Here is a 24,903-nt window from a genome sequence, read left to right as displayed (position 1 = left end):
TCTACTCTCCAGACTTGTCTTGTTAACAGCTTTAGGTTTGAATGCCCACACCAGCTTCCCTACAGTTCATTGTCTTGCTAATCCATGAAAAATGGATTAATAGGAAGGTCAGGTGGAAGGGTTCTTTCTCTTTTTCGCCTTCTCATTGCAGATCACTGTGCCCTGCTTCTTTATGTCAGCGGGGAAAATCCTATCATTTCTGATGTCATGGCCACCCTTCTTAGAAAAGGAGTCCCTCAGAATGGCTTTGTACTCTAATCCACTTCCCTGCATTTTACTGGAATGTGTGTATGTGTGTGTTTTCTCAGTTTAATTATAATCAAGCAATTAAGAGCCAATACAGGGTTGTGCTAGAGACTGTCTTGGAGGTGTGAAAGTCACAGACAAAAGCACAGAAAGTCAGAATTCTCAACAAACAGCAATTGTCCAATTTACCAGGAGCGCAAATGGTTCTAATCACAAAGGTGCTCTGTGTATTTACATCCTGTTGTATTCACTGCACTTTTGCCCTGGTGAACCAAACTCAGAGTGGCACTACCCATCTGTGGCAGGTAAAAGGGCTTGGTGCTCTATCTGGAATCCGGCGTCTTAATGGCTTGCCTATATTCCTGAAGAGCGTATGGCTAGTTGACATCCAAACTGAGTTCCCTTCTGGCATGAAAGAGTTTAGGGAAGTGAGTTACTACTACCTGTCATCTGAAAAATAACATCATTTAACAAAACATTTTTAACAGGCCATTTATGTGCTAGGCACTGCTCTTGTTGCTGGGGGTACAGTCCCTGACTAGCTGATGTTCTAGTGGGGCAAAGAGAAGATCTCCAGGTAGATGATGAGTATAGAAAAACATTTCAGATACTGCTACAGTGCTATGAAGACAATCGAGCAGGGCCATGGGCTAGAAAGGGACTGGGAGGTGCTAGTTAGTGTGGTCCAAGAAGCCCTTTCCAAAGTCACACTGGAGCAGAGATGAGCATACTCAGAAGAGCCAGCTGTGTGAAGATGCTTTGGGGTTGCATGTACCCCCTGGATGCAGGACACTAACTGCTCTGGGGGTTAGAAAATATGAAATGGCCTCAATCTTGAGGAAATGATCATTTAATTAGAAGATGTAAAATGTAACCATGGAACAATATATTTAAAGCTGTGTTATGAGGCACAAGATTCAAATCTAGGGGAGAAGGACTAGGATGTATCTAAGTGGCCAGAGAAGTCTTATTGGGTGCACGCAGATTGTGCTTTGAAGGGGTTAAGGCGATGAAGGCCCAGACTGGGTTAAGCCTTCAAGGATGTGTCAGAAGCACAAGATGTGCATGTGAGTTGCTGTACTGGGTCTTAAATCTGGCAAAATCAGACTCTCCAGGAACTGGGGTCTTGACAAGATTCTGTGGGTCATGTTACTGTGGCCAATCTAAAGATTGGTATTTTGGTCCCCAGAGCTAAGCTCCTGTGGTCAGCCACTTTGCTAGATGGTGCCTTCCTCACCTCCCAGTGACTTCCTCAACTCCCCAGATTTCCAGCCCCCACTCTGAACCCAGGTTGTATTCCTGAGGCTCACTGAAGAGAGCTAGACTCCCAGGTGACCCGACCAATTAAAAGTAATTAGAAACCCCATCACAGCATGTTACAGACTCACTGATGCTCTGTTGGTGGTACCCAGGCACTCACACTTCCAAGCAGCCAAGATAACTAACTCCAGGTCTTGTCCATGAAGCGGTGATGTGGGATGTGACTTCCCAGTGGGTCCTTCATGGTCACCATTTATAAGACATTTCTTACAGCCCCTGTCTTAGGTATAACTGTATTATCACAGAGGGAAACCGATAATGGTGACAGCCCCTGCTTTATTGTAACGATCAGGGAGTGAAAGCTAGCTTCTTCTTCTCCCTGGGGGTTACTGTAATAACCCTGACATTGTCGTGAATTGCAATATTGGCATTTAAACAATCAATACACTGGTCAATTCTAGGGATTAAATCAAGCAGAGTTTGATATGTGCAGTGAACATTAATATGCCTCCCCCAAAGCATTGTGAGCCACATGGGACCATCCAGGCATGCAGTGAGTGGAGAGGGAGCAAGCAAGGCAAGAATAGGAGGCATTGGACCAGAAGGAGAAGCAGAGAAAGGCCCACTAACTGGCCTCCTGCGTTATTCTCTTCACTAACACAGTGGGCAAAGGGGCAGCAGTGGCTAACCATTTTTGTGGGAAGCTGGGGTCCTCCTCTCACTGGAGCGATTTTATTCGTTTATTTGTCTCCTTTGTAGATCCAAACCTAGGGTTGGGAGAAGACATGGGCTTGTTTCTCTGGCTGACCTTTCTCTAGATCCTTTTAATTGTTATTTGGGAATAGTCTTATGACTAAAGTAATAGTCTGATGACTTTCACAGGTGGGCCACTCCAGGCAGTCCCTGGAAAACGCAAGGCAGCAGTAGACAGGGGTCAGCAAACTCTTTCTGCAAAGGATCATATAATAAATAATTTAGGTCTTGCTGGCCATACGCTCTATGTCACAGCTAATCAGCTCTGCCATTGCAATGTAAAAGCAGCCATAGACAATACCTAAATGAGTAAGATTGGCTGAGTTGCAATAAGATTTTGTTGGAATTTAAATTTTATATAATTGTCCCATATTATGAAATCTTCATTTTTATTTTTTTTGCAACCATTTTAAAATGTAAAAACCAATCTTGGCTCACCAGCCATGGCCATACCAAAGCAGGTTGTAGACCAGATTTAGCCTATGAACCATAATTTGCCAGCCCCTGGCTGAGGATGTGATGTTCTACCTGTTGATGTGATAACGTAGTGTGAAATCCCTTTGATGAGTCTGGAACTCAAAACTGAAACTTCTCAAGCTGAGACTAGCATAGGATCTGACCAATTTAATATCATTTCAGCAAGAGAGACAGCAAAGACAACTCCTTTTATCAAAAATTTCATGTGAACTAAGACTTCTCTTTTTAAACAACATAAATATTACTATTCTCTCATATTTCCCCCCACCTAAATATCATCAGGAAAGACCACCTGCTCATATGTATGAAGGTATAACTTTCTTAAATCTTGTGACAAAGAAGGTCAGGTTATATGTGGGTATATGTTTACATATATTTGTGACCCCAGTATAATGCACACACACATACTCAAATTGTAAGTTTATGTGGCATACACATAACATTGATGAAATAAAAATAATAACACAGAGTAAGCACTCAGCAAATGTCTATCTTTATGAAAGTGTTTTTTTAAATACTTACCAAAACACTGTGAGGTCTTTTCTCCAATGCTGGTGCGCTTTTCCATGTTGCAGACTCGAAGTGAAGCCGCCATGACCGTCCTAAGCGGCCACGTCGTGGTCTGCATCTTTGGTGATGTCAGCTCAGCCCTGATTGGCCTCCGGAACCTGGTGATGCCACTCCGTGCCAGCAACTTTCATTACCACGAGCTCAAGCACATCGTGTTTGTGGGCTCCATTGAGTACCTCAAGCGGGAATGGGAGACGCTTCATAACTTCCCCAAAGTGTCCATATTGCCTGTAAGTCCAAGGTCACATTATCGATGCTTTTTCCTTCTTTTCATTCACAAAAGAAAATCCCAGATGGATATAATAGCTGTAGCTTTGATCATGCCTCTGCTTCTTCATCCGGTTATGGGCCTGAGGACTCAGCCCTTCCCTTATGCTCTGTCTAGGAATATCTAAACCCTGGGAGACCTTATTAAAAGGAATTTGCAGCCAAGTTCAGCTGCTCATCAAGCATGAAGTTTAGCTGATACCAAATGTATTAACCATATCGATGTCTATACACTCTCTCTCTGTCTTGCCTACCCAAACCTAGTGCTTTGAGATATTATGATGCTCATAGCAGAATTTACTTATGGAACTATTTTTAGCATTTTATTTATGATATTATTAATGCTTCTGTGAATCTTGGTCATATTGCTTTCTGTTTTTAACTAAGTGGATTTAACAGAGTTCTTTCTTTATTTCTGTTGTATGGAAGGCCAGGCCCTTCCTCTGGCCACTCCCTGCCTCCCATTCATGTAGAAGCCAGCAATATTTTCATAGGCTTGTATGTGTACGCACACATATGTGCATGTGATATTCTTGATTGAAAAATATGCTAGGGCCCAAATCTAAAAGGAACAGTTTGAGACTCGACAATTTAGTGTAAAGATGCAGGATACATGATCTAGGAGGCACGTAATTATTTCCTGATCATTAATCAATATATTTTTCATAAACTTTTAAACAATTCTAGATTTAGGAAACTAGTAAGCTGATTTAGTAAACACATGTAGTTAAAAATAATCGCCTGAAGAAAAACAAATAGTCATACACATAGAAGAGCATAAGCAGATATATACCTTGCTAATTTCAGTCATGTTAGATTTGATTATGTATTTCCACAATTATTTTTGTACATGTGCTTTTACACATGGTCCCTTGGAACACATGGACTAGGTCTAAAAGTGTTTTGTAAAGAGCTTATTATTTTGCTGGGCTGTGTGTGTGTGCACGCACATGTGTATGTGTATGTGCATGTGCACACAAGCACACGAGTGTGCATTCTGTATGTATGGGTGTTGGGTGTATAGGTAATGTTTGGTGTGTGTGTGTGTGCATTCTGTGTGTGTATATGTGTGTGTCTCCTGTGTGCTCTTGTATACATGCACTCACCTGTTGGCCTACATATGAATGAGCTCTCATATTTGCTGGTCCTTTTTAAACCCTCCGAAATTTAACACACTCAAGCACAGCATATTGTACAAATGGGCCTTCCTCTATGTCTTCACATATTTCATTGTTTAAACAGTGCCCCACGTATGGAGTCAGTCCAGAGAAACATGGTGTTTCTATATATGTCATCAGTATTTCTTGAGTTTTGAAATCGTGTGTATACAACTATGCGGGGATTGTCTTATATCACAATTACTGCTGGATTCCCTACAAGGTGAAAATTAAAAGAATATGAATGTAGGCAATTGAGGCTTATGCGCGGGCGAAATGATTCAGGAAGTTGGTCAGACTTACTTTGTACCAAGTGATCCCTGGAAAAGAGGGATTCTTCTCTCAGAAGATACTGCTCCAGAGGCTGGAATTAGTAGCTTCCCAGCCCCGAAGCACTAAATGCCTCTTGCTCCATAATGCCACTTTGCAGCAGTATTTTGGGGCCTGAGAGCAGAATCATGTCTCTCACTGAGGCATCAAAGGGGGTTGATGGTCTCAATCTGAGCGGCCAAATTCCATCATCCCAAAGCCCCTTCTCCAGGAAGGAGAATGGGAGGAAGGCATCCGGGGATATATGGGGGTTGGCAAACCCTCTCCCTACACGGTCAGTGAGTTGAAGGCAACTCAAATCTTCACGTAGGCAGAGCAGAAGCTGGGTCCAGGCTGAAGGACCAAGTATGTGAACTCCAAAATGATGCCACATGGTCCCTGGGGAGCCCTGACATGGATGGCCTGATTAGTTCTTCTCTGATCCCTCCTGAGGGCACAGAGCGTGTGGAGGTCATGCCTCTCCCCTCTGACACTTAACCCTTCTTTGCTACCTGTGCTTGCCTTCTCTTCCTCTCTGTCATTACCTCCTTGTTCTGGGTTTTTTTTCCCCCACTGCTTTTTCGTTCTTACGGGACTTTAAAAAATCTGTTTACTGGCTTATTTATTTTTAATTACACCGGTAATATACAAATACGTTCTTGTTATAAAATATTCAAACAAGACAGAAGTATGTAAAGTCAAAAACAAACTTTTCCCTTTACCCCCAATCTTATTCTCCTCCCTAGAGGTAATTACTGTTATTAGTTTAGTGTATATTTTTCCTGAAATTTCTCTCCAAATGTACATGCATTTACGAGTGCATTCATAAATATATAGCTTTATTTTGTGGGTTTCTTTTTACATAAATGAAATAATACTTTTTAAATGATCTAGGACTTGTTTTTTTGTGTTTTTGTTTTGCACTTATCCCACTATTTTAGAGATCCTGCCCAGGCTACACCTACATGGAGAGCTGTTTTGGTCTCTTTACCTGCTGCATAGACTTTCCTTGTATGTATGTCCAGTGGTGTATTCAACCATCACTCTGTTGTTGGTCAATTAGGCGATTTTCTTGTGCTTTTTTTTCTCTTGCTGAAAATTTACAATAAAATTATATGACTTGAAGCTTAAGTTCTTCCCCCCTCCCCTTTACAAGATGCACATTAATTCCATCCCTCTCACGTCCTCCAGGTTGAGCAGTGCTATCAGTCCCACCTCATCATACCATGCTCACTGGCTATTTCCCCTTGGCTGCATTGGAAATTCTAGTCAGAGCTGCTGTTTTTGCCCGAGACAGAAGTGACCTGCTATTAAATAAACAGGCATTTGAAACCCACCCCCTCGTTACATTCTGAAAGCCAGAGGTTGCCACAGGACAGTTTCTTAAATCAAGACAATTTCCAGGCAGGAAGGAGATGTAGAACCCTGGCATTATTCCTCTCCCTCGTTTGTTAGCAACGGCTTGATTGAGTGTGGAGAGCAAGCCTGAAATGCCGCCATCAGCACCGACTACCCTTTAGATTAGCACACAGCTCCTATTCCCTTGAATGTAGTTAGGCCAGCTTAATGTCAAGGCATAAAAAAGATACTTGTTAAATAATTTCCCAAAGCTCTGGCTCCATCTTTAATTTGTTTTTATTTTTTTTCCCCCTCTTTCCCTCTCGTCCCTCGGTCTCACTTTTGCTTTTTCTTTTTTTTTTTTTTTTTTTCCTTTCCTCGATGCCAAAGGGTACGCCATTAAGTCGGGCTGATTTAAGGGCCGTCAACATCAACCTCTGTGACATGTGCGTTATCCTGTCAGCCAATCAGAATAATATTGATGATACTTCGCTGCAGGACAAGGAATGCATCTTGGCGTCACTCAACATCAAATCTATGCAGTTTGATGACAGCATCGGGGTCTTGCAGGCTAATTCCCAAGGTAAGGACAGCCTGTAATACTTCTCTGCTGTGCCTACAGGGGACAGGGGCTGGCAAGAGGGATATCCTTCACTCAGTAATTCAAAGAGGCTCACACCAGCCTGCTGGCAGTAAAACCTGTGGTCCGGGTGATGGCTTTCAAAGGGGCATCTGCCGCGTCTTCTTACCATCTCGGGAAGCAGGCTTGAGAACACCTGAACACCCACACTCCGAATAGCCTGCCTTCCCAGAGAGGAAAGCAGCCTTTCAATTGCCACTGCCCTCAGTCTTCCCAAACAGTGGCTCTGTGACCCGGGTCACCAGCTAAATGTCAGGCACTGAAAAGATGCTGGCTGAACAATTCCTAATGTTTCTCTGCAGTATATATTTTTGCCATTGACCTATGTTAAGCGTTGCCATTGTTATAGCTGCATGGGGGTGTTAAGCTTTACTTTGTTATCCGCTGACCTACGGATGGTGACCCCCGGACAGCGGGGACTATAGGGACACAAAAAGTCATTTAGCAAGAGGTGATGCTCGTCAGCCCACACGTTCTCTACAGCAGGCATGCCAGAGTGAAATGATGTACATCCACCTTCTCTGCTCTGCCCCCATCTTCCCTGTCATTTTCTCTGGGATCCTGGGCAGATAGCTGCTAGTAAAGATGTCATCTAGAAGTCTCAGAGAGGCAGCACAGCAAAACCTTGTAACAAACAGCCTGACTAATCTGAGCCTTGGCAGGACTGCTTCTGCGCAGGCTTGCCATGAACTGCAGGATCGTTGTCATAAGTGGTCTGCTGGATGGGTGACATTGGGTGCGTGGTGGGGGCCTGAATCCCATCATTCCATGACCAAAGGTGGAGGGAGCACAGCCGTGAGAACTCTAGCTGCTGGGATGTGAAGCGCGACCTTATTGACGGGATAAAGTTCAGCCCCATCTTGCAGCCCAGACATGTGCTGCTGGATCTTTTGTCAGCTCAGCACCAGCACCACCTCCTTCCAACATCTGCTCAACAGTGCAGCAAAGCTGGGAACGGCAGTTCCTAGAATCCTCTGCCCTGCACAGTTCTGGGCTGGAGTCTGCCAATGAGAGCCGGGCACTGGGACGAGAACTGGAATTTGGAAGAGACAAAGAGACCTTGATTCTTTGGAGGCAGCGGCAGCCAGACCCTGAGCAGATGCGAGGTTCAAAGCAGCTTTTAAAGGAGCTTTCTGAGAATCACTGGCTTTGCTGCTAGGAACTGAGGGGCGTGGTGTGGCCTTCTTCGAGCTGCCTGGAGATCTGCAGTACCTCCTGTGGGGCTTGCAACTTGGTGTTGCGAGTGCAATGGCTTGTGGTGGCCTCTTTGACTTTTGTTCCTACAGCCCTTCCGATGGTGGCATCCACATCTAATTTTCTTTATACTTGGAATAGAGTGGCTTCTATTTTGACGCAACCCTGACTGCTATGGTCTGAAGCCTGGTTTTCACCTCTCCACTCTGCCATCCTCTGCCTCTCCCCCAAATCTAAATCTTGGTATCCACTTGATCAGCTGGGCCTCAGGTCATAGCAACATGCCAAGGCTCTAAAAGAGAGTCTTACCTACCCAGCTGTATACTGGAGAGCCAGAGACTGCCTTCTGTCCTGCCTGCTCAGGGAGCACAGGTGACAGAGGATATGAGGAGACAGTAAGTTGGCCTTCTGGGAGGTGGAAGAGGCAAGCCACCATTTGGTTCCTGCCTTTAAGTAGTTGTTCTTCCTCATGTGTCCTCCCAACTCCGTCCAAGCACGGGCGTCCCCTGGGGAGCTTGTTAGAAATGCAGAATCTCACGCCCACCCCAAACCTCCTGGGTCAGAATCTGCATTCTAACAGGGTCCCCAGGTGACTCGTGTGCACTGCTTTAAGGCACAATATTCTGCACGCTAACAAAGCCCGGTCCAGTGAACACGCTGACCAACCCGATTAGACGCTCCTCTTCTCCTGGCGGGAGCTAGCAAGGGGAATGGAAAGAAGTGGAAGCAGGAGAAGCGCTCCCTTCGGGCGGGGGGTGGGGGGCAGATGGAACTGAGCAGGAGGGGCCGGAAAATGCTCCCTTTCCCCAGCATGTCTGTTTTCTCCCAATTCAATAATTGTGATTGTCAAGGTCCATAGATCAGAATCTCAATGCCTGATTGAGTTACGTGTGTGTCTGACATGGGTGTTCCTTCCAGCTCTCATAAACCTGACCCCAGCCTCTCAGATCCTGTATGATGGCCACGCTGATAAAAAGGCTTCCCCTCCCCTCCGCACATACCTGATTCTCAAAAGCCTTCTTTACTGTTTTAGGACAGGCATAAGCAAGGAAAATAGGCTTTGGCGGGAGATAAGGAAGAAAGGGAACGGGAGCATATTTTTCCTGCACACAGAAGAGAAGGGCACTCCTTCTTTAGTACACCCACCCCCCAGACACACACACATGCACACCAAAGGAGGCCAAGGATGTACCCCATGGCCAGTGGCAATTTTCAGACTCTAGGTCAGCAGTGGTGTGGAGCCCATGCCCCCCAGCAGCCAGCAAGCACTTCGTTCTGCTCTCAGTGAGAGACTGCCAAAGCTACCGGCACACTGAGCCCATATTTCCCCTTGTTTTCTTATTCTGTCTGCCCTTCTCTTGTCCTTGGTTTCTAACACCCTCCTCTGGGGACACTCTGACCTTCCAAAAGTCCAGCGGTGGCCATCAGCACAGGAAGTGACTTTCTCTCTGACGGGCAAGTGCTCTGTATTCATCTTGGGCTGCTCATCACACAGCCCACTCCTTGGGTTTGTCCCAGCCCATGGGGCTGGAGGGACAAACTAGGGTTCCCTGTCACTGTCCCTCCTTGAGAACTGTTTGACCAGCTGGAATGCTCATCGGCCTCAGATATTTTAATTACCCTTCATCTAGGTATTTGTCACGACCACGCTCCAAGTAGATTGGAATTACAGGGTACAAAATGGATTTCGTGTTACTCTTTGCATGTTGGGAAGCAAATCTAACTTCCCCTGAGGGATAGCAACATAGATTTCTGGCCACTGCTACCCACTTTTCATCACTATTTATTCTGCAGTCCTTATGAAGCTGCATCCTCGGCTTTGTCTTGAGAGCTACATTACCATTTCTCCAAAACTCAGCAGGACAGAAATGTGGACTCAGGGCAAGCGTGTGTGCTCTGGGGCCAAAATATCCGTGCATCTCAATGGAAAGTTTTTCTAGCATGATACCATGTAACATGAAAAATGTACCTTAACATTGAGGAGGTAGAGTCTTTGTTGAGATTTGGGTTCAGACACTTGCCAGTGTGCATTATCTGGTCTCTGAGACTAACAAAGCCTCTTTTTCCTCTTCTCTATTCACATTCCCTTTTGGTGCCACTGTTCTAGCCCACATGGTGTCAGAACTGACCCAGCCTAGGGACTTTGGACCAGACGCTTTCTGAAAAGATCTGAGATGTGATGGCTGGTTGTCAAAAACAATTACAGAGAAAGGTGGCATACCCCATGCTGGATGGTATATCCGATGTGACAGTTGGGTCTATGAGATGCAGTTTTAATATACAGCAGGCAAGACTGCAGTGACAATTATATAAAGCAGGTGAAGCTGCTTCTTGCTGGTCAGCAAACATCAGCTCAGAACCACTTTACAGCTCTTTACCAGCAACTAAGTGCCTTTATTTACAGAGCGCCTGTCACTTCCCTTTGGCTGGAGAGCTGGTATATTATTTAGCACGTATTTATCTGGGGAAAACATTTCAATTTAAATCAGCTGGTACAACAGTGGCTCTTGCCAGACTGTTTCCCTGTGGTTCTAAAAGACAAGAACTGAGCCTGATCTTGAAGGGGAGGGTGGGTAGAGGAAGGAAGGGCCCATTCTCAGAGAGCCACTTGAGTCAGTACCTGAAAAGAGGGGGCATGTGATTGAGTTTCCCTTTGTGCTTTTGAATCACATTATGAAATGAGCATCTTATAGTTTCTTCCTGGCTGACCTCCTCATGAAGGTAACTCTTAGAGAAAGAAATAGGAGTAAATGAGTGTCTGCTATGCATCAGGCACTATAAAAGCCCAGAACACAAAGATGGCATGGATTCAGCACTCGCCATCCTTGTGGGGCTCAGGTGAGTGGATGAGATACCCCCATAAACAATTACCGTGCAATGAGACAAGGATGAGGCTAGAAACAAAAGAGCTCCTCAGTTTATATACTTCAAGTGGTTGTGAAAGTTTCCAAGAAGAGGTGACGTTTGTGGATGAGTTGAATACATGTGGCTCTTGAGCACTTGAAATGTGACTAGTGTGACTGAGGATTTTTTTTTCTCCCTTTTACTTAATTTAATAAATTTGAATTTAAATACTGGCATGTGGCTAGTAGCTACCATATTGGATGGCACAGGTCTAAGTCATCAGCTTGTTGCCGTTTTAAGGGCTGGGATTATAGGGCTGAGATGACAGGACAGCTATAGCGATGGCAGTCACAAGGGCCAGGCAGAGATTGAGGTGGATTTGTAACAGCAAAGATAGCCCATTGAAGGCCAGTCAGGTGGGATGGAGGTGTGGATGAGCAAGGATGAAGAGCTGGTAATGAGTTCTGAGGTTGACTACTAGGTGGATATAAAGTAAGCTGAGGGCTCAGGAGGAGAAACAGGCTCGGGGAAGATGGCAAAGAATATGGTCCTGGTTCATTTGAGTTGACAGTATATGTAGATATCTAACAAAAAATACAACCATACCCTGACTATATAGGGATAAAGTCAGGTTTGAGGTTGCAGACTTGGAAATCATTGGTGATGGATGGTGTATAGGCCTTGAGAGTGGATATTTCCCAGAGAGAGAAGGCAGAGCAACCAAGAGAGAAGGGCCAAACCTGGAACCTTGGAAATGTCAACACTGAAGTGACAAACAGAGGGAGAGAACCCAGTGAAAGGGCCTGAGGGCAAAGATTGAGGAAGTAGGAGTGGGTACTATCAAAAGTAAAGGAGAAGAGAGTTGAATAAATTCCAGATAGCAATTTAGGGTGTATCCTAATTAAATGTTGATGCATATGTTTTCTTGAATAGACTATGAACTCTTTGAGAGGCGAGGACCATTCTTCTTTTGCTCATCTTCATGTCCCCAGTGCCTCTAGCACAGGATCTGACATAGAGTTGACACGCCATAAGAATTTGTTGGGCTGCACTGATCTGAAAGAAAGCAATGATTAGCACTGTCAGATACTACAGGAAAGTCAAGTAGATGAGGTCCGAAAAGAGGCAATGGTGCATTTGACCCTCAGGAAGTTGTTGACGACCTTGGCAAGAGCAGCTTGAGTAGCTTGTTGCCAGTGGAGGCTGGCGTTGAGGGGTCTGAAGCATTAATGGGAGGTGAGAAGTTGAAACCATATATTACTCTTTCAAGTGCACATAGGGAGAGAAATAGGGTATTTCAGGGGAATCTTGTCAAAAAAGAGATTTCCTTTCTGTTTTTAGAACGTGGAGAAATCCACCATATTTGTTGGCTGCAGTAGACTGAGGTGAAACCCCATTGAGAGGGAGAGTTTGAAGCTTTAGGAGGAAGTCATTATATGATAGCGTAACAGAGAGAAGCAGGAGAAAACTATGTGGCCTTCAAAAGGAGAAGGAATGGCCCTGGTCCCTCTGAAACGGAAAGCTAGATGAGGAAGATTATAAGCTGGAGGCAGTCAGATGGCTCTCCTTTCTTCACGAAGCTGCCAGTTTGGTTTTCCTTGAAGATCTGAGGGACCGGGACAGTTGGGACTAGGAACTGATGGTGACAAAGGTTCAGGGCAGACATTACAGTAAACATGTAAGGAAGCTGGCTGGAGTGAGATGAGGGTGTGAGTGAGTGTTGGTGAGGGCCAGCTGGGGTTGGAATTATGAAGGCGTTATGGTGCCAGTCAACACAGCTCTGCGATCTTCTCTGCAGCTCTTGGCAGAAACAGCAGAAAATGTACAAAATGGCTTGAGTTTGGGATAGCAATTCAGAGGAGGCGAAGGATTCCATGGAGCTGTTCAGAGGATATTAAAATGAATGGTCGCCAGGTCTAAAATGGTAGATGGGGAAGTCAAACCAGTGTTGGGGCTTACAGACTGAGAGGCCATAACAAAGCAGGCAATTAAGCCCTGTGATCAAAGAACAGGGTGTGAAGCAAAAACGTGGGAGAGCTGAAGCATGGGAGGTTTGATGTGAGAGAGGAGTGTGTGATGAGCTCGGAGAATGAAATATTGCAGATCCTGAACAGAGTTTGGTGGTATTATGCTCATTTTGCATGCGGATTCTGGGTCTAAGGCAAAGCCCATCTGACTACCACCAGCACCACCAGCACCACCAACAACTATAATAATAACACTAATGCTTATGAAAGTTTGCTGCCATTACGTGATAGACATTTTGCCAATTGAGACGATAAGGTTTTCACCCTTGGCCACACATTGTATTCATTTGAGAAACTTAAAAAAAAATATCGATGGCTGGGTCGCACCTCAGCAACTGTGGTTTCACTGATTTGGGGTACAACCTGGACATTAGAAGCTTTATAAACTCCCAGATGGTGCAGCCAGAGTGGAACCACTGCCCGAATTGGTCCTCTGAGGAGGCATATGTGGTAAGGAGGTTACCATTTTGTTTTTTTTTTTAATTTTTTTTTTTAACGTTTATTTATTTTTGCGACAGAGAGAGACAGAGCATGAACGGGGGAGGGTCAGAAAGAGAGGGAGACACAGAATCTGAAACAAGCTCCAGGCTCTGAGCAGTCAGCACAGAGCCCGACGCGGGGCTTGAACTCACATACCGCGAGATCGTGACCTGAGCCGAAGTCGGACGCTTAACCGACTGAACCACCCAGACGCCCCGGGAGGTTACCATTTTGATTGGAAAGGGAGGAACTGAGGCCTTGAGGGGTGAAGTAATGGTTTTCACCTGGGCCTTCTGGTCTCCCAGGGATCCTAAACTTTACTATTTTACTTCCTTAGGACAATGCTGTTGGCTCAGCTTGTTGGTCTGCCTTCTTTCTTTCATATTTTCTGGATGGTCATTAGCTTTGTAAGACTAAAAAAACCTTAAGTGGAGAAAAAGGGGCTTGGGGTTGTGCTGGAGCCCAGGTTCTAGTTTCTACCAACTGGCTGCATTTGTCATCTTGTCTCTGTCACATGTCTCATGGTGATAAGCGAAGGATATTAGTTGCCCAGTGGACAGGCCTTCCTCCTGACCACAGCTTTTGACAGATGGCCAAGCAGAGATCCACCACTATGCTGCTACTAAACAGCAACATCGCTCACCCCCAGGGCCAGCAGTGTGCTCCCTAAAGAGCTTGGGTCTCTTTAAGAAGATAGAGTGTGTGTATTTCAACATCGGGGTTCATTTTGGATGTGGTGTGAAGGTTTCTCTGTGGTTCCCTTTCCTGTTACATGCTCCGCATTCCTCAGATGCATGCTCCCTGTCCACAAACCCTTATTAAGCACCTGTTGTGTGCTCAGACTGTGCATGGCAGACACTGTTAGAGAGACAGGGATGCGTGAAGCACATTCCCTGTCCTTGCAACCTCCAATGCAAATGTGCAACTGCTTCTGAATGCTGGTATATTACCAGGAAAGAATTACAGTCCATGGAGGCAAATATGGGACAGGAAGAGAAAAAGGAAGAGAGTGGGTTTGAGAGACACTTTGAAAAAATGAGTAGGATTTCAGCTGGTGGAACCAAATAGAGCTGGCTGCAGTCAGAGAAAAGAATTGAAGTAAGGGGCAAGAATGCATGGAGATGTGTTCGAGGGACAGTGATGAGTACAGTTTGGCTGGAAAACAGGGTATGTGTAAGACAGCAGGGAGGCCTGAGGCAGAAATGTGGGTTAGGCACTGAGGGATTTTTTTTTAAATTTTGAGTTATGAAGCTATAATTATTCAGTAGGCACTGGGGAGCTACAGCAGGTTTCAGAGCAAGAGAGTGATGGGATCAGACCTGAGCTTCAGGGAGATTGATCTGGCAGCCTGTGAAGCACTGTTTGGAGTGGGAATGAAGAGAATGCAGGGGTCTGGGTAGGAACTGTGGATATCCAGGAGATCAGGAACCTTGAGCTGGAAACAGAAGGGGAGACTATTTTACTGTGAGACGTAGTAGACGTAAAACAGATTACGTGATTGTCAGCTTCCTTCTCAGTGACAGAAGATAGTGATGAGCTCACAGGAAGAGGCCTCAGGAGGCAGGGCCTGGCAGCGGGAGAAAGTGGTATTGGTAATGTTGGGTTCTAGCCATGGTTCATTTCCATGTAGACTTGGCAGAAAATCCAGGTGACCATGAAATGCAGATGGCTGGAAATAAAGTCCTGCATTCAGGAGAGGGTCACAGCTAAAAGTCTGCCCCATGGCTCATTCTCTATCAGTGGAGTAGAACCTTGGAGAGAGGTATGAGGAAAGAAATGTGAAAAGCAGAAGGATGCGAAGCACCTTAGAAAGGGCAGAGAGGCACATTTGTAGAAGCCAAGGAACCACAACCTGAGCTGGGCTCCCAACTTCCCAAGGGATGGAGAAACATATGTCACAAACCCGAAATGAATGTCCCCTGCCTGCTTTTCTTCACCCCTCTAAATTTATTTTTCTATATTCTGTGCCTCTTTATAGCTACAAGTTAAAAAATGTATAATGGCTCACACAAACACTCCAATAGACACACAAGCATGTATGTGTACACACACCATCACACATGCATGTGGGCACACACACACACACACACACCCATACCTCCAGCCCTCCGTGACCCTCAGCCACGGTGACACTAAATGATGTCCACACATAAGCAGATGCTCTCCCTTGACTGCATTTCAACAAAAGTTAAGAGCCTCAAGTAGGGAATGACCTTTTTCTTTGGAAGAATGGCCAAGGTTCTTAGAGAGACAGCATTAATTGGGGGCATAGGGCATATCCTAAAGTCTGAGATTTCTTTTCCTGTTCCAGAGAAGAAAATGTGACTTCTCTTTTATCTTTGGGGGAGGCTATGTGGGTTAGGACCTCTAAATTATGGCAGGATTCAAAGGGTCAGGATTCAAAAGGACCTTCCTAAACTAGAACTTCAGGACAAAACCCACAGGATGGAATGTAATGAAGTCCACTGGGCGTTCAGTTTCAAATAATCACTGAAGACGGGTTGCATAAACCTGGCTGATGGAAGTGTAATTTATTTTGAGTAGTGATTGTTTCATCCTGGTTGGTCTGAGAGTGAGTGTGTCAGGAGCTATGAAGATTTGAGGGGAAAAACTAACCAACTCAAGAATGCAGCCAAGGAGATGGTCAGAATGGGGAAGCACTAGGACAGCCTATCCCTTGCCAAGCAGTTAAGAGAGTGGGGGGTTAGTGGACTGAAAGGGCCATTTTACCTTCTGCTCCACTGGAAAAACCACGGCCGATGGCTAATGATTAAGGAGAAACAGATTTTAGCCCTGCATAAGGAAGACATTTCCAGAATAGAATGGGCTGCCTAAAAATGTACTGAGCATTCTGTCGCCACAGGTCCATTTGCCAAGGGAAAGGTACTGACCTGATCTTTGTGATGAGAGGGACATCAAACCAGATGAGTTCTTTGGTCCTTCATAACTGAGGGTCTTTGGTATGCTTTTTATGTTTATTACATGGGGATCTGTGTTTTTGATGATCTACATTGTTACTCCAGAGAGAGAGCTATGGCGTTTGGTAGAATTGGGGTTATAATGGGTCTTTTGGTGGAAGCTTCCACATCCTTCCAGAATGGCACTGTCTCTGTGTGCAGTGCGGTAAGCAGTGCACATCTGGCTTTTCCGTTAATCTGACGACCACCCCATCTTCAACTCCCATGTCACCCTCAACTTCTGTCCTGCCAGTGTTTCCCCTTTTTGTCCTCCCTGCCTCACGCCTGCACACCCAGGCCACACACCTCCCCGCCCCAATCTCAAACATACCTATGCACATATCCTTACACACATTCTCCCTTCCTGAAACCAGAGAAGCATCTTTTTTCAGCGGCTCCCATATGACATTCATTGCCACAATATGGTCTCTCAATTCTGAAAGGGTTGGGGTGGGGGGTGGGGGCGGGGAGAAGCCATTTCTCTCTACCCGCCGAATGAACAAAGCTCTGTGCTAAAATATTTGTCTTCGGTTGTAACTGAAACCGCGGTTGGCTTCAGTCCCCCAAACCAGAAAGACAATTATACTTAACTGTTTCGAGATTTATAAATACCACACTGGAATAGCCTCTAGGTACTAACTTTAGATACCCAGCCCAATAATTTTCTTTTATTGGTTTGTGATTTAGATCTTATTTTGAGTCCTCTATAATAAGAGTAGTACATTTCATTAAAAGAGCTTACTAACCAATAAAGAAAATCTGGCTTAGGGCTCGAGCAGGTCTCGAGTACAGAAAGGGGCCTGCCCCGTTATGTTTCTGTGGCGGACATTACAAGACTAATCTCAGCACAGGAGTGCACATGTATTACAGCAAAGCAGCATCTGCAGCTGCTTTCTTCTAAATGACTTCAACTTGGGAGAATTTTTCCTACACAGCATATTTTACCACATGAGAGATCCTCTGAAGACCGCCGTTTACTATTCTGGTAATAGATTCCCAGCGACGAAAACGAGGACACACAAAAAAACAAGAATGGCTGTAACAAGAGATGGGAAAGCCTGGACTCTTTGCTCACCCGGTGGTGGTTTGTAGGCCTTCCCTAGATGGGGCTCTTCCTTGGGGAGTGGATGTGGGGGATTAAAAATAAAAACGGACAAAATAACGTTTTCCTTTCGACTACATGCAGAGCAGATTGAGTTCCTCTCTCAGGTTGTGCCCAGCTTGGGACAACTGCAGTGAAGGAAAATCTTAGCTTCGGAGACAGAAAACAGATGTGGGGTGGTGCTGGGTTTGGGCTGAACTCATCGTCCTCACATCAGGCTTTACTCCTTAAAACCTGCGTGTGTAGTTAATGCCTCTTTTTAAAAATTGTAGGCCCTCTTTTTTTCAGTTGAGTCATGCACCAGGCACACTCATATGCACTATCTCATTTACTCTTCCTGATAACCTGTTAAGGCGGAGGTCATCTATCTCCATTTTACAGATGAGAAAACTAAGGCCGAGGAAACTTCAGCAGCTTCCCCACAGTCTCATAGTGCGTCAAGGGCACGTGGAGTTGATGCCCAAATTGTGTGATTCCAAAGCCTGTGCTTTTCTTACCGCCTCAGTCAGCCCCATAGAAGAGAATAAGTGTTATTCTCATGAGAACAGGCCTCAATCTGTACGTCTGCTTTTAACGGTCATGGAAGCATCCCCGGGCATGCTAAATGTCTCTTTGCACCCAGAGACTCAAGGGTCTTTTTAACATTCTTATTCTGTGCATCCACATTTTGTGGGTCCCTGGCCCTCCTCCCCTCAGCAATCAGAGACCCTGGGATTCTCTTGGTTCTGGTCTTCCTTGCTACAAGAGCTAAACAAACAAGAGTAGAGTTGAGAGAAATATCAAGAACTCTGCTTAGCCTGCCTCTGTGAGCAGTTTAATTGTTGCAGCTTTTTCCCTGTTATTATAGATTTGCTTTTGGAGCTGTCAGAACAAAGGTGGAAAGTTAGAGACCCCTGATATTGCTCTCTGTTGTCCAGACACTTACAAAATATTTCCAGGTTTTATCGATTCATCTCACTCTCCAGGTGGAAGTTTCCATAAAAGGCAGTAGATGAGAATAAACAGACCACTCTAGCCCCCAAAGCCTAGGATTTCACATGGTGTGTTACACTCAGAAAATGGTCCAGATAAATTGTCCTTTGGGAGGAAAGTGTGACTGTATAATCAAAGAAAAGTAAAAGAAGTCTTGTCATCCCGTGGACTCTCTAAGGCCCCAGATGAGATTCTGGATAAGGATGGGTCCATCAAGAGTTCTTTTCCTGAGCATTACTTTGGTTTATACCCCATGGCTGAGATTAGTGTCCCCACTCTTTCCATGGTCATGCTGTCACGGAGCTAATGGGATCCATAGACAGAAATGACACAGACATATAAAATAAGTTGTATGGCACAACTTGAATACACATATTTAACGATATGGGGCCTGCATCATTCCAGAGTAGCTTGTAAAAGGTGTGAGTCATTTGTAATTTTCTGAGGCATGAGTTTAATCCATATGCTGTAAAGATAACGTGTGTGCCCCGAGCCGGTAGATGAGCCTAACCAACCATCCAAGGGAGTTTTGTCTTCACCCATCTATGTGTAACCAAAAAACTCATATGAAGTCCTAAAACCTTTATTTCTTGTCTTAAAAATGGCCTTGCAAAGAAACACTGATCTATAAATGACCTTAGTTCTGGATTTATAGAGTATTTAGGAGTGTGGATTGTCCTTAAGTATTTCAGTCAAACTTCATGGAATGTTCTGGTGGAAATCATTCCAGAAAAGCAGTCATTCTAGAAAAGTCTAGAAAAGCAGTCACTGAGCATCTTGTTACATATCCCCAGTAAAGAGTTTCTACCAGCTATAAGAGCCACAGGGATGTCACCACACAGTGTGTTAAGAGAAGCCAGGGGCCGTTTTGGGCTGCAGTGGTTGGGGGCAGGGGCTCCAGAACAAGTGAAGTTCAATTTGAAAATAGGTATGATTATCATAAGTAAAGGGGCTACAGGCAGGTGGAAGGGGCTGAGGCTGAGTGAGAGAAGGCACATAAACAAGAAAGGCCAAGTGTAGTTCAGGCAGGCGAACTTAGCTATCTGTCTGCTGATGATAGAACAGAGGGGCCTTAATGGTCTCAGGGCGTCAGAGGAAAGGAGGTAGGTGAGGTCACTGTTAATTTGGGTGGGACCTCAAAAGAATGGCCTGGTCTATCACCTTACTGATCTCCCCACTCCCGCCAACTGTCAGAAATGCATTTAAATGCTTAGCACAGCACCTCCTACTAGATGCTTGTAGAGGTTTGTGGAGTGAACAAATGAGTACTCCTAATATCTGTTGTTTGCAGCCTGCCCTATCTTCGTTTGCCCTCAAATGAGACAAAGCAGCTCGATACTTTGTTAAAAACCACATACTTTCCTCACAGGCTTCAGTCACTCTCCATTCCTTTGACTGCTGAGCAGTAGGCAAGGGCTACAAAGATCCAAGGTGTTGAACTTGTCAGGCTTGTCCAAACGTTCTCTAGTAAATCACCCCAATCCTTGAACCTTTACTAATAGCTCCTGATCCTCAACCTTGCATTGGCCTCACTGCAGGTAGTGTTGCACAATACCAGCCCAAGGCCTAAGGAGGCTGTAGGATTGAGACCTCCAAAGTTTAACGAAGGGCAGAAACCATCTCTACTTTCTGCTCCAGGGAGCTTTGAATGGTTCCTTAGAGCTTTCCTGGCCACGTGGAGATGGGCACTCCTTTTAGCAGCAGAATAGCCCATGTCGCCCTAATACCTGGGCAGGGAGAATTCAGCAGATGGGTTTTGTCACTCTAATTCATGGTGGCGAGTCACAAATGGGGCTGTCAGAGTGACGACACAATTTTTTTTCAATATATGACACAATTAAATAGGGTCAGAAACCACGTCCTTCACAACCACACATGGCAGCCCTGAATGAATGGACATAAAACACTTAGTAACTGAGATGTAGTAAGAGATCACGCAACATCAGCTACATTTATTACTATTATTTTTGGAGAGTTTTACTATTTTCTTTCCTTTGCTCCCCCAAGATAACAAATAGCAAGAGAAGAATTATCCCTTTGTACCTAGCAGCCAGAATAGCTGTTGATTGTGCTTGTCAATAAATAACACGTAGAAAACAAAACACACCTTTGGGAGGTGAGAAATCCAGGAACAGTAGATTTACAAAAGCCTACAGAGGAGTTGAGGAAAAACTGGGACACATTGACAGTGACCACTGAGATTTTTCCTCCATAGACAGGCTAGTATGGCGCCACATGATGGGGCTTCTCTATGAAGCAGAGAGGCTAGGTCTCAGCTCACTGAGGTTCTGGTAAAATGAAACTATCCAGAGTTGCTACTGTCAGAGTAGGGCCCATACTGCTCTGACTAGATGATAGGTTATACCTATCATTGCCCCTTGGCCTCTTTTCACCTCAAAAAAACTAATTTGGGCTCTCAGCCAGAAGATCTGAGGAACTTTGAGTTTTTAATTGGGGAAAGGGTCTTGGATCCCTTTAAGTGCCTAATAAAATGATGGATCTTCTCTTTGCCCCTTCCTTTACCTCCCCAGAGTTTATGCAGAAATATTTGCATATGGAGGTAACAAGTTACCTAGCCTAATGCGTTTTCCACCTTAGCTTCACATTACAATCAACCAGGAGTTCTCAAACCTCACTCAAGCCACATCCCAGAGCGATTGCACCAGACTCTAGACATAGGATGCAGGCATCAGAGATTCCAAGGTGCAGCCTGCATTGAGAAGTACAGACTGAGCCTCTTTACTCAAGGTAACCGTCCATGATTCTCACATGGGACTGCTAGTTCAGTAAGCTTCCATCTCCATGGAACTGGCAGCCTCCCAGGGTTGCTTGCGGGGAAGTTTGGAAGGCATATCATGGACATTATAAAAATAGGAACTATGGGAGAAATGAACTTTGACTCGTGAACTTCCAGGTGGTTCCCAAATATACACCATCCTGATCAGCAAGGATTGGGGAAAATAGACCAGGGGAATGTGCATGGGAGAGGTCAAGGCAGGTAGGTGCAGGTAGTTTTCGGGATGCTTAATCAGCAGTATAGGAAATGGAAGAACTTTGAAAATCAATCAAACCCCTGGGTATAATGACAGAGAAGCAGACTAAATAATGGGAACGTCATGGTTGAAGTTTCAAACTTAATCTATAAACCTACTTTTAATGGGCCCCCAGGTGATTGTGAATTCAGGGTGGCTTTCTTTGTATTGGATTACATGAGGCTGTTCCATATTTCTAAGAGAAGTCCAGGTGTGTGTCTCATTTTATTTATTTATTTATTTATTTATTTATTTATTTATTTATTTATTTATATTTGCATTTAGGATACCATAGACTTTTTTTTTCTAAAGTCTTCTTTTTATGAGCATTAATTATATACCATGCAAGGAAGCAATTGCCTCTATGTTATGAAATATTAAATCAAAATGCTTCCTGTTCCCAGATGTCCCAGAGATAAATACGGCAGTATTTTGAAGCCCCTCTTGGAGCTGTTTTGCCTGCAAATTTATTGTTTTGTCTCCATTTTCAGAAAGCCCTGTTTTCTGTGAAGTATAGCACTCTAGGTAGTTTTTAAGGCGCAAACTCCTCTGGAGTTGCCTGTGTCGGCAACAACTCTTATGTAGATGGCACACGAGGGATGGCGCACTGATCGGCTCCTTTAAGATGACAAATGGGCAGAGAGTGTTATTGTCTTTGATTGCACGCCTTACATCATCTGTATGTAGGAATAAAAGGGCCATACTTTATCTTTAGCCATTTTATAAATATTTAAGCCCTTATAGCTGCCTAAAGATATTAAAGCATATTTTACAGTAGTCGGAATATAAATATTATATATAGCACAAGATACCAAAGTAGTTTAATGAATTCATAATTTTCTGTTCACATTTATTGGAATGTGTTTTATGTTCCAAAAGTTCCATTTAAAGAATAAGATACCATTCTGCTTCCTGACAACACACCAAGTGTGGCCACATTTCGGGTGGGGTCTCAGTTCCAGTGTCTACAGAGGCTTTCATTAAAGAGGCAGAAAGGCAGGAAGTCAGGGCACTGGGATATATTTCCTCAATCTCTGCATTTAAAAAAATATATATATAAATAACTTTGAATAAACAATTCTGGTGCTTATTTAAATTACAAAGCCTTCCAAAGAGAAAACTTTTTATAGCCCCTTTCCTCTATTTCAAGGAGATTAATTCAAAAAAACCTAAGTAAGAGCAATAAAGATGTAGTTTGCAATTTTCCTGTCCTCCCAACCCACCCCCTTTTGTAAACCCTGTCGGCCAGGATACAGCCTGATTCAGGGTATTGATTTCAATAGTGACTTCCCAGTGCTTTCTGAACATTTCTCCTTAAGTTAAAGAATTCCTTCCAGCTTGCTCCTTCCTTCTCCTAAACGCAAGAGAGTGACAGGGAGAATATCACTGCATCTCGTTTCAATTTTCTAGTGAAATATAAAGACTTTCCTCTTTAATATTTCACAAAGTTTCTCCAGTTCCCAGTGGGAGTCCATGCTGGGTAATGTTTGCTAATTACCAACAACAAAACTAGACATACAACGCTGGTAAATTACCTGACCCTTTCCATTTTAATGAGACAACAAGGATTTCGCGAAGTGATGTTGTTTCACTGGTTAATGGTGTCAGCAATGTTGTAATTGTGGGTTGAGACGCATTAGCTGAACAACCACATGTAGAAAGGGCTTTCTCTTGACAAGCCCTTTGGAGACTAGAACCATATTATCATTAAGCCTTTGTCATTTGCATGCTGCTAATCACTTACTTTATTATCCAGAGTATCCATTGTCTTTCTTTAATTGCTCTTTAAATTAAAATTAAAAATAGTTCTAAAGCCCACAATGGCTGGGATAGCATCTTGATTATGAAGATAACTTCAAGAAAATGGAACAACTGGTAACATATTGCTGGGATTATGAGAGAGTCCCACTGTTTCGTACCATGCCTGCAGGCCCCAGGAGCCTAATTGTGGCGGTTTCTCTTCCTTTAGCCCATACTGTTTGTTTAATAAATGGTTATTTATGGCCTTTTTGGCCATTATAGCAACTTTGGAGAAAGTACATCCTTCTCATTGGTTTGAGCACTGCAATTTCATTCTCCGGGCAAAGGTATAAAATACAACTGAAAGGCAGTTTCTGTACCAGAGCCTCTGAAAAGAGATCCTCTTGATTCTCCTTGCTTGTTTATTCTGTCTGTACACACTTACTTTTAAAATTTGGGGTCATGAAAGAGACCTAAACCTTGGAGCTAAGAAGGACCTTAGAGTCATCCCCATTTCCCAGGTGAAGAAACTGAGGACCAGAGCAGTTGTTATAACTATAATCACAGAGCAGGAGATGAACCGGATTGTCTGTTACTGAGTGGAGTGGATGCAGGGCTCCTGATTGGAAGATCGTGCCTTCTGGGTTACTCCTGAAAGAGGATATGATGTCATGTTGTGAATTGTGATGTGCAAGTGGCAGGGTTCTCATGGTGCACTTAGTGTGTGTCTCTTGTATGCATCTGTCAGTATGTTTGTTGCTAACGGACTGTGTGCTAGGATACTGGAAGAAAAGGCTCATGTCTTCCGCATCCTTAAAAAAACAACCCCATGGGGGTGCCTGGTGGCTCAGTCTGTTAAGTGTCCAACTTCAGCTCAGGTCATGATCTCATGGTTCGTGAGTTTGAGCCCCACATCAGGATCTCTGCTGACAGCACAGAGCCTGCTTCAGATCCTCTGTCTCCCTCTCTCTCTGCCCCTCCTCTGCTCTCTCTGTCTTTCTCAAAACCGAATAAAAACATCTTTTTTAAAAACCCATGAATGACTCTGCAGTCATTCCTGAATACCAAGGGATTAAACCCAGAGTTATCATGGTTCCATTGTCATATACAGTGCCCTCAGAATTAGGATGATAGTTTTTGAGAACCAGAAGGGATTGGGCATTGCCTTATCTGCCTCAAATTTACAGAAGGGAAAACCAAGTTTAGATAAAACACTGAGTCCTTCTAAGTTCTCATAGGGAGTTAAGGATTGACCTTCGATTCCCTGTCCATTTCTTTGTCAGCATTACCAACCTATTGTTGACGACATTCATCATCATCATCATCATCAAAGTTAGTATTCATAAAGTGCTTACTCTGTTCCAGGCACTCTTGTAAGCAATTTACCTGTATTATTTAACTTATTTAATCTTCATGACGTACTACTCTCCCACTTTACAGATGAACAGACTGAGACACAGAATTTAAGAAAATTTCCCCAAATCACAAACTAGAAACTGAACAAGGTAGCACTCACACGAACGCAGTCTAGCTCCAGA

The 24,903-nt window shown here is 44.2% G+C and overlaps 1 protein-coding gene across 35 annotated transcripts in view; it reads left to right on the top strand.

Annotated features, from left to right (window-relative positions):
• Positions 1–24,903, top strand: part of KCNMA1 (potassium calcium-activated channel subfamily M alpha 1) — a 733,580-nt gene that overhangs the window by 656,406 nt on the left and 52,271 nt on the right. For all 35 annotated transcript variants that reach the window (XM_043596657.1, XM_043596656.1, XM_043596650.1 and 32 more), the window contains 2 exons: positions 3,312–3,536; positions 6,768–6,960. In XM_043596657.1, coding sequence (XP_043452592.1) covers positions 3,312–3,536; positions 6,768–6,960 — 418 coding nt within the window. The remainder of the gene's footprint in view (positions 1–3,311; positions 3,537–6,767; positions 6,961–24,903) is intronic.

This window comes from Prionailurus bengalensis, chromosome D2, assembly GCF_016509475.1.
Source record: "Prionailurus bengalensis isolate Pbe53 chromosome D2, Fcat_Pben_1.1_paternal_pri, whole genome shotgun sequence".
Taxonomy (NCBI): domain Eukaryota; kingdom Metazoa; phylum Chordata; class Mammalia; order Carnivora; family Felidae; genus Prionailurus; species Prionailurus bengalensis.
The sequence above is the reverse complement of the archived record's forward strand: the minus strand, read 5'-3'. Positions and strand labels throughout refer to the sequence as shown.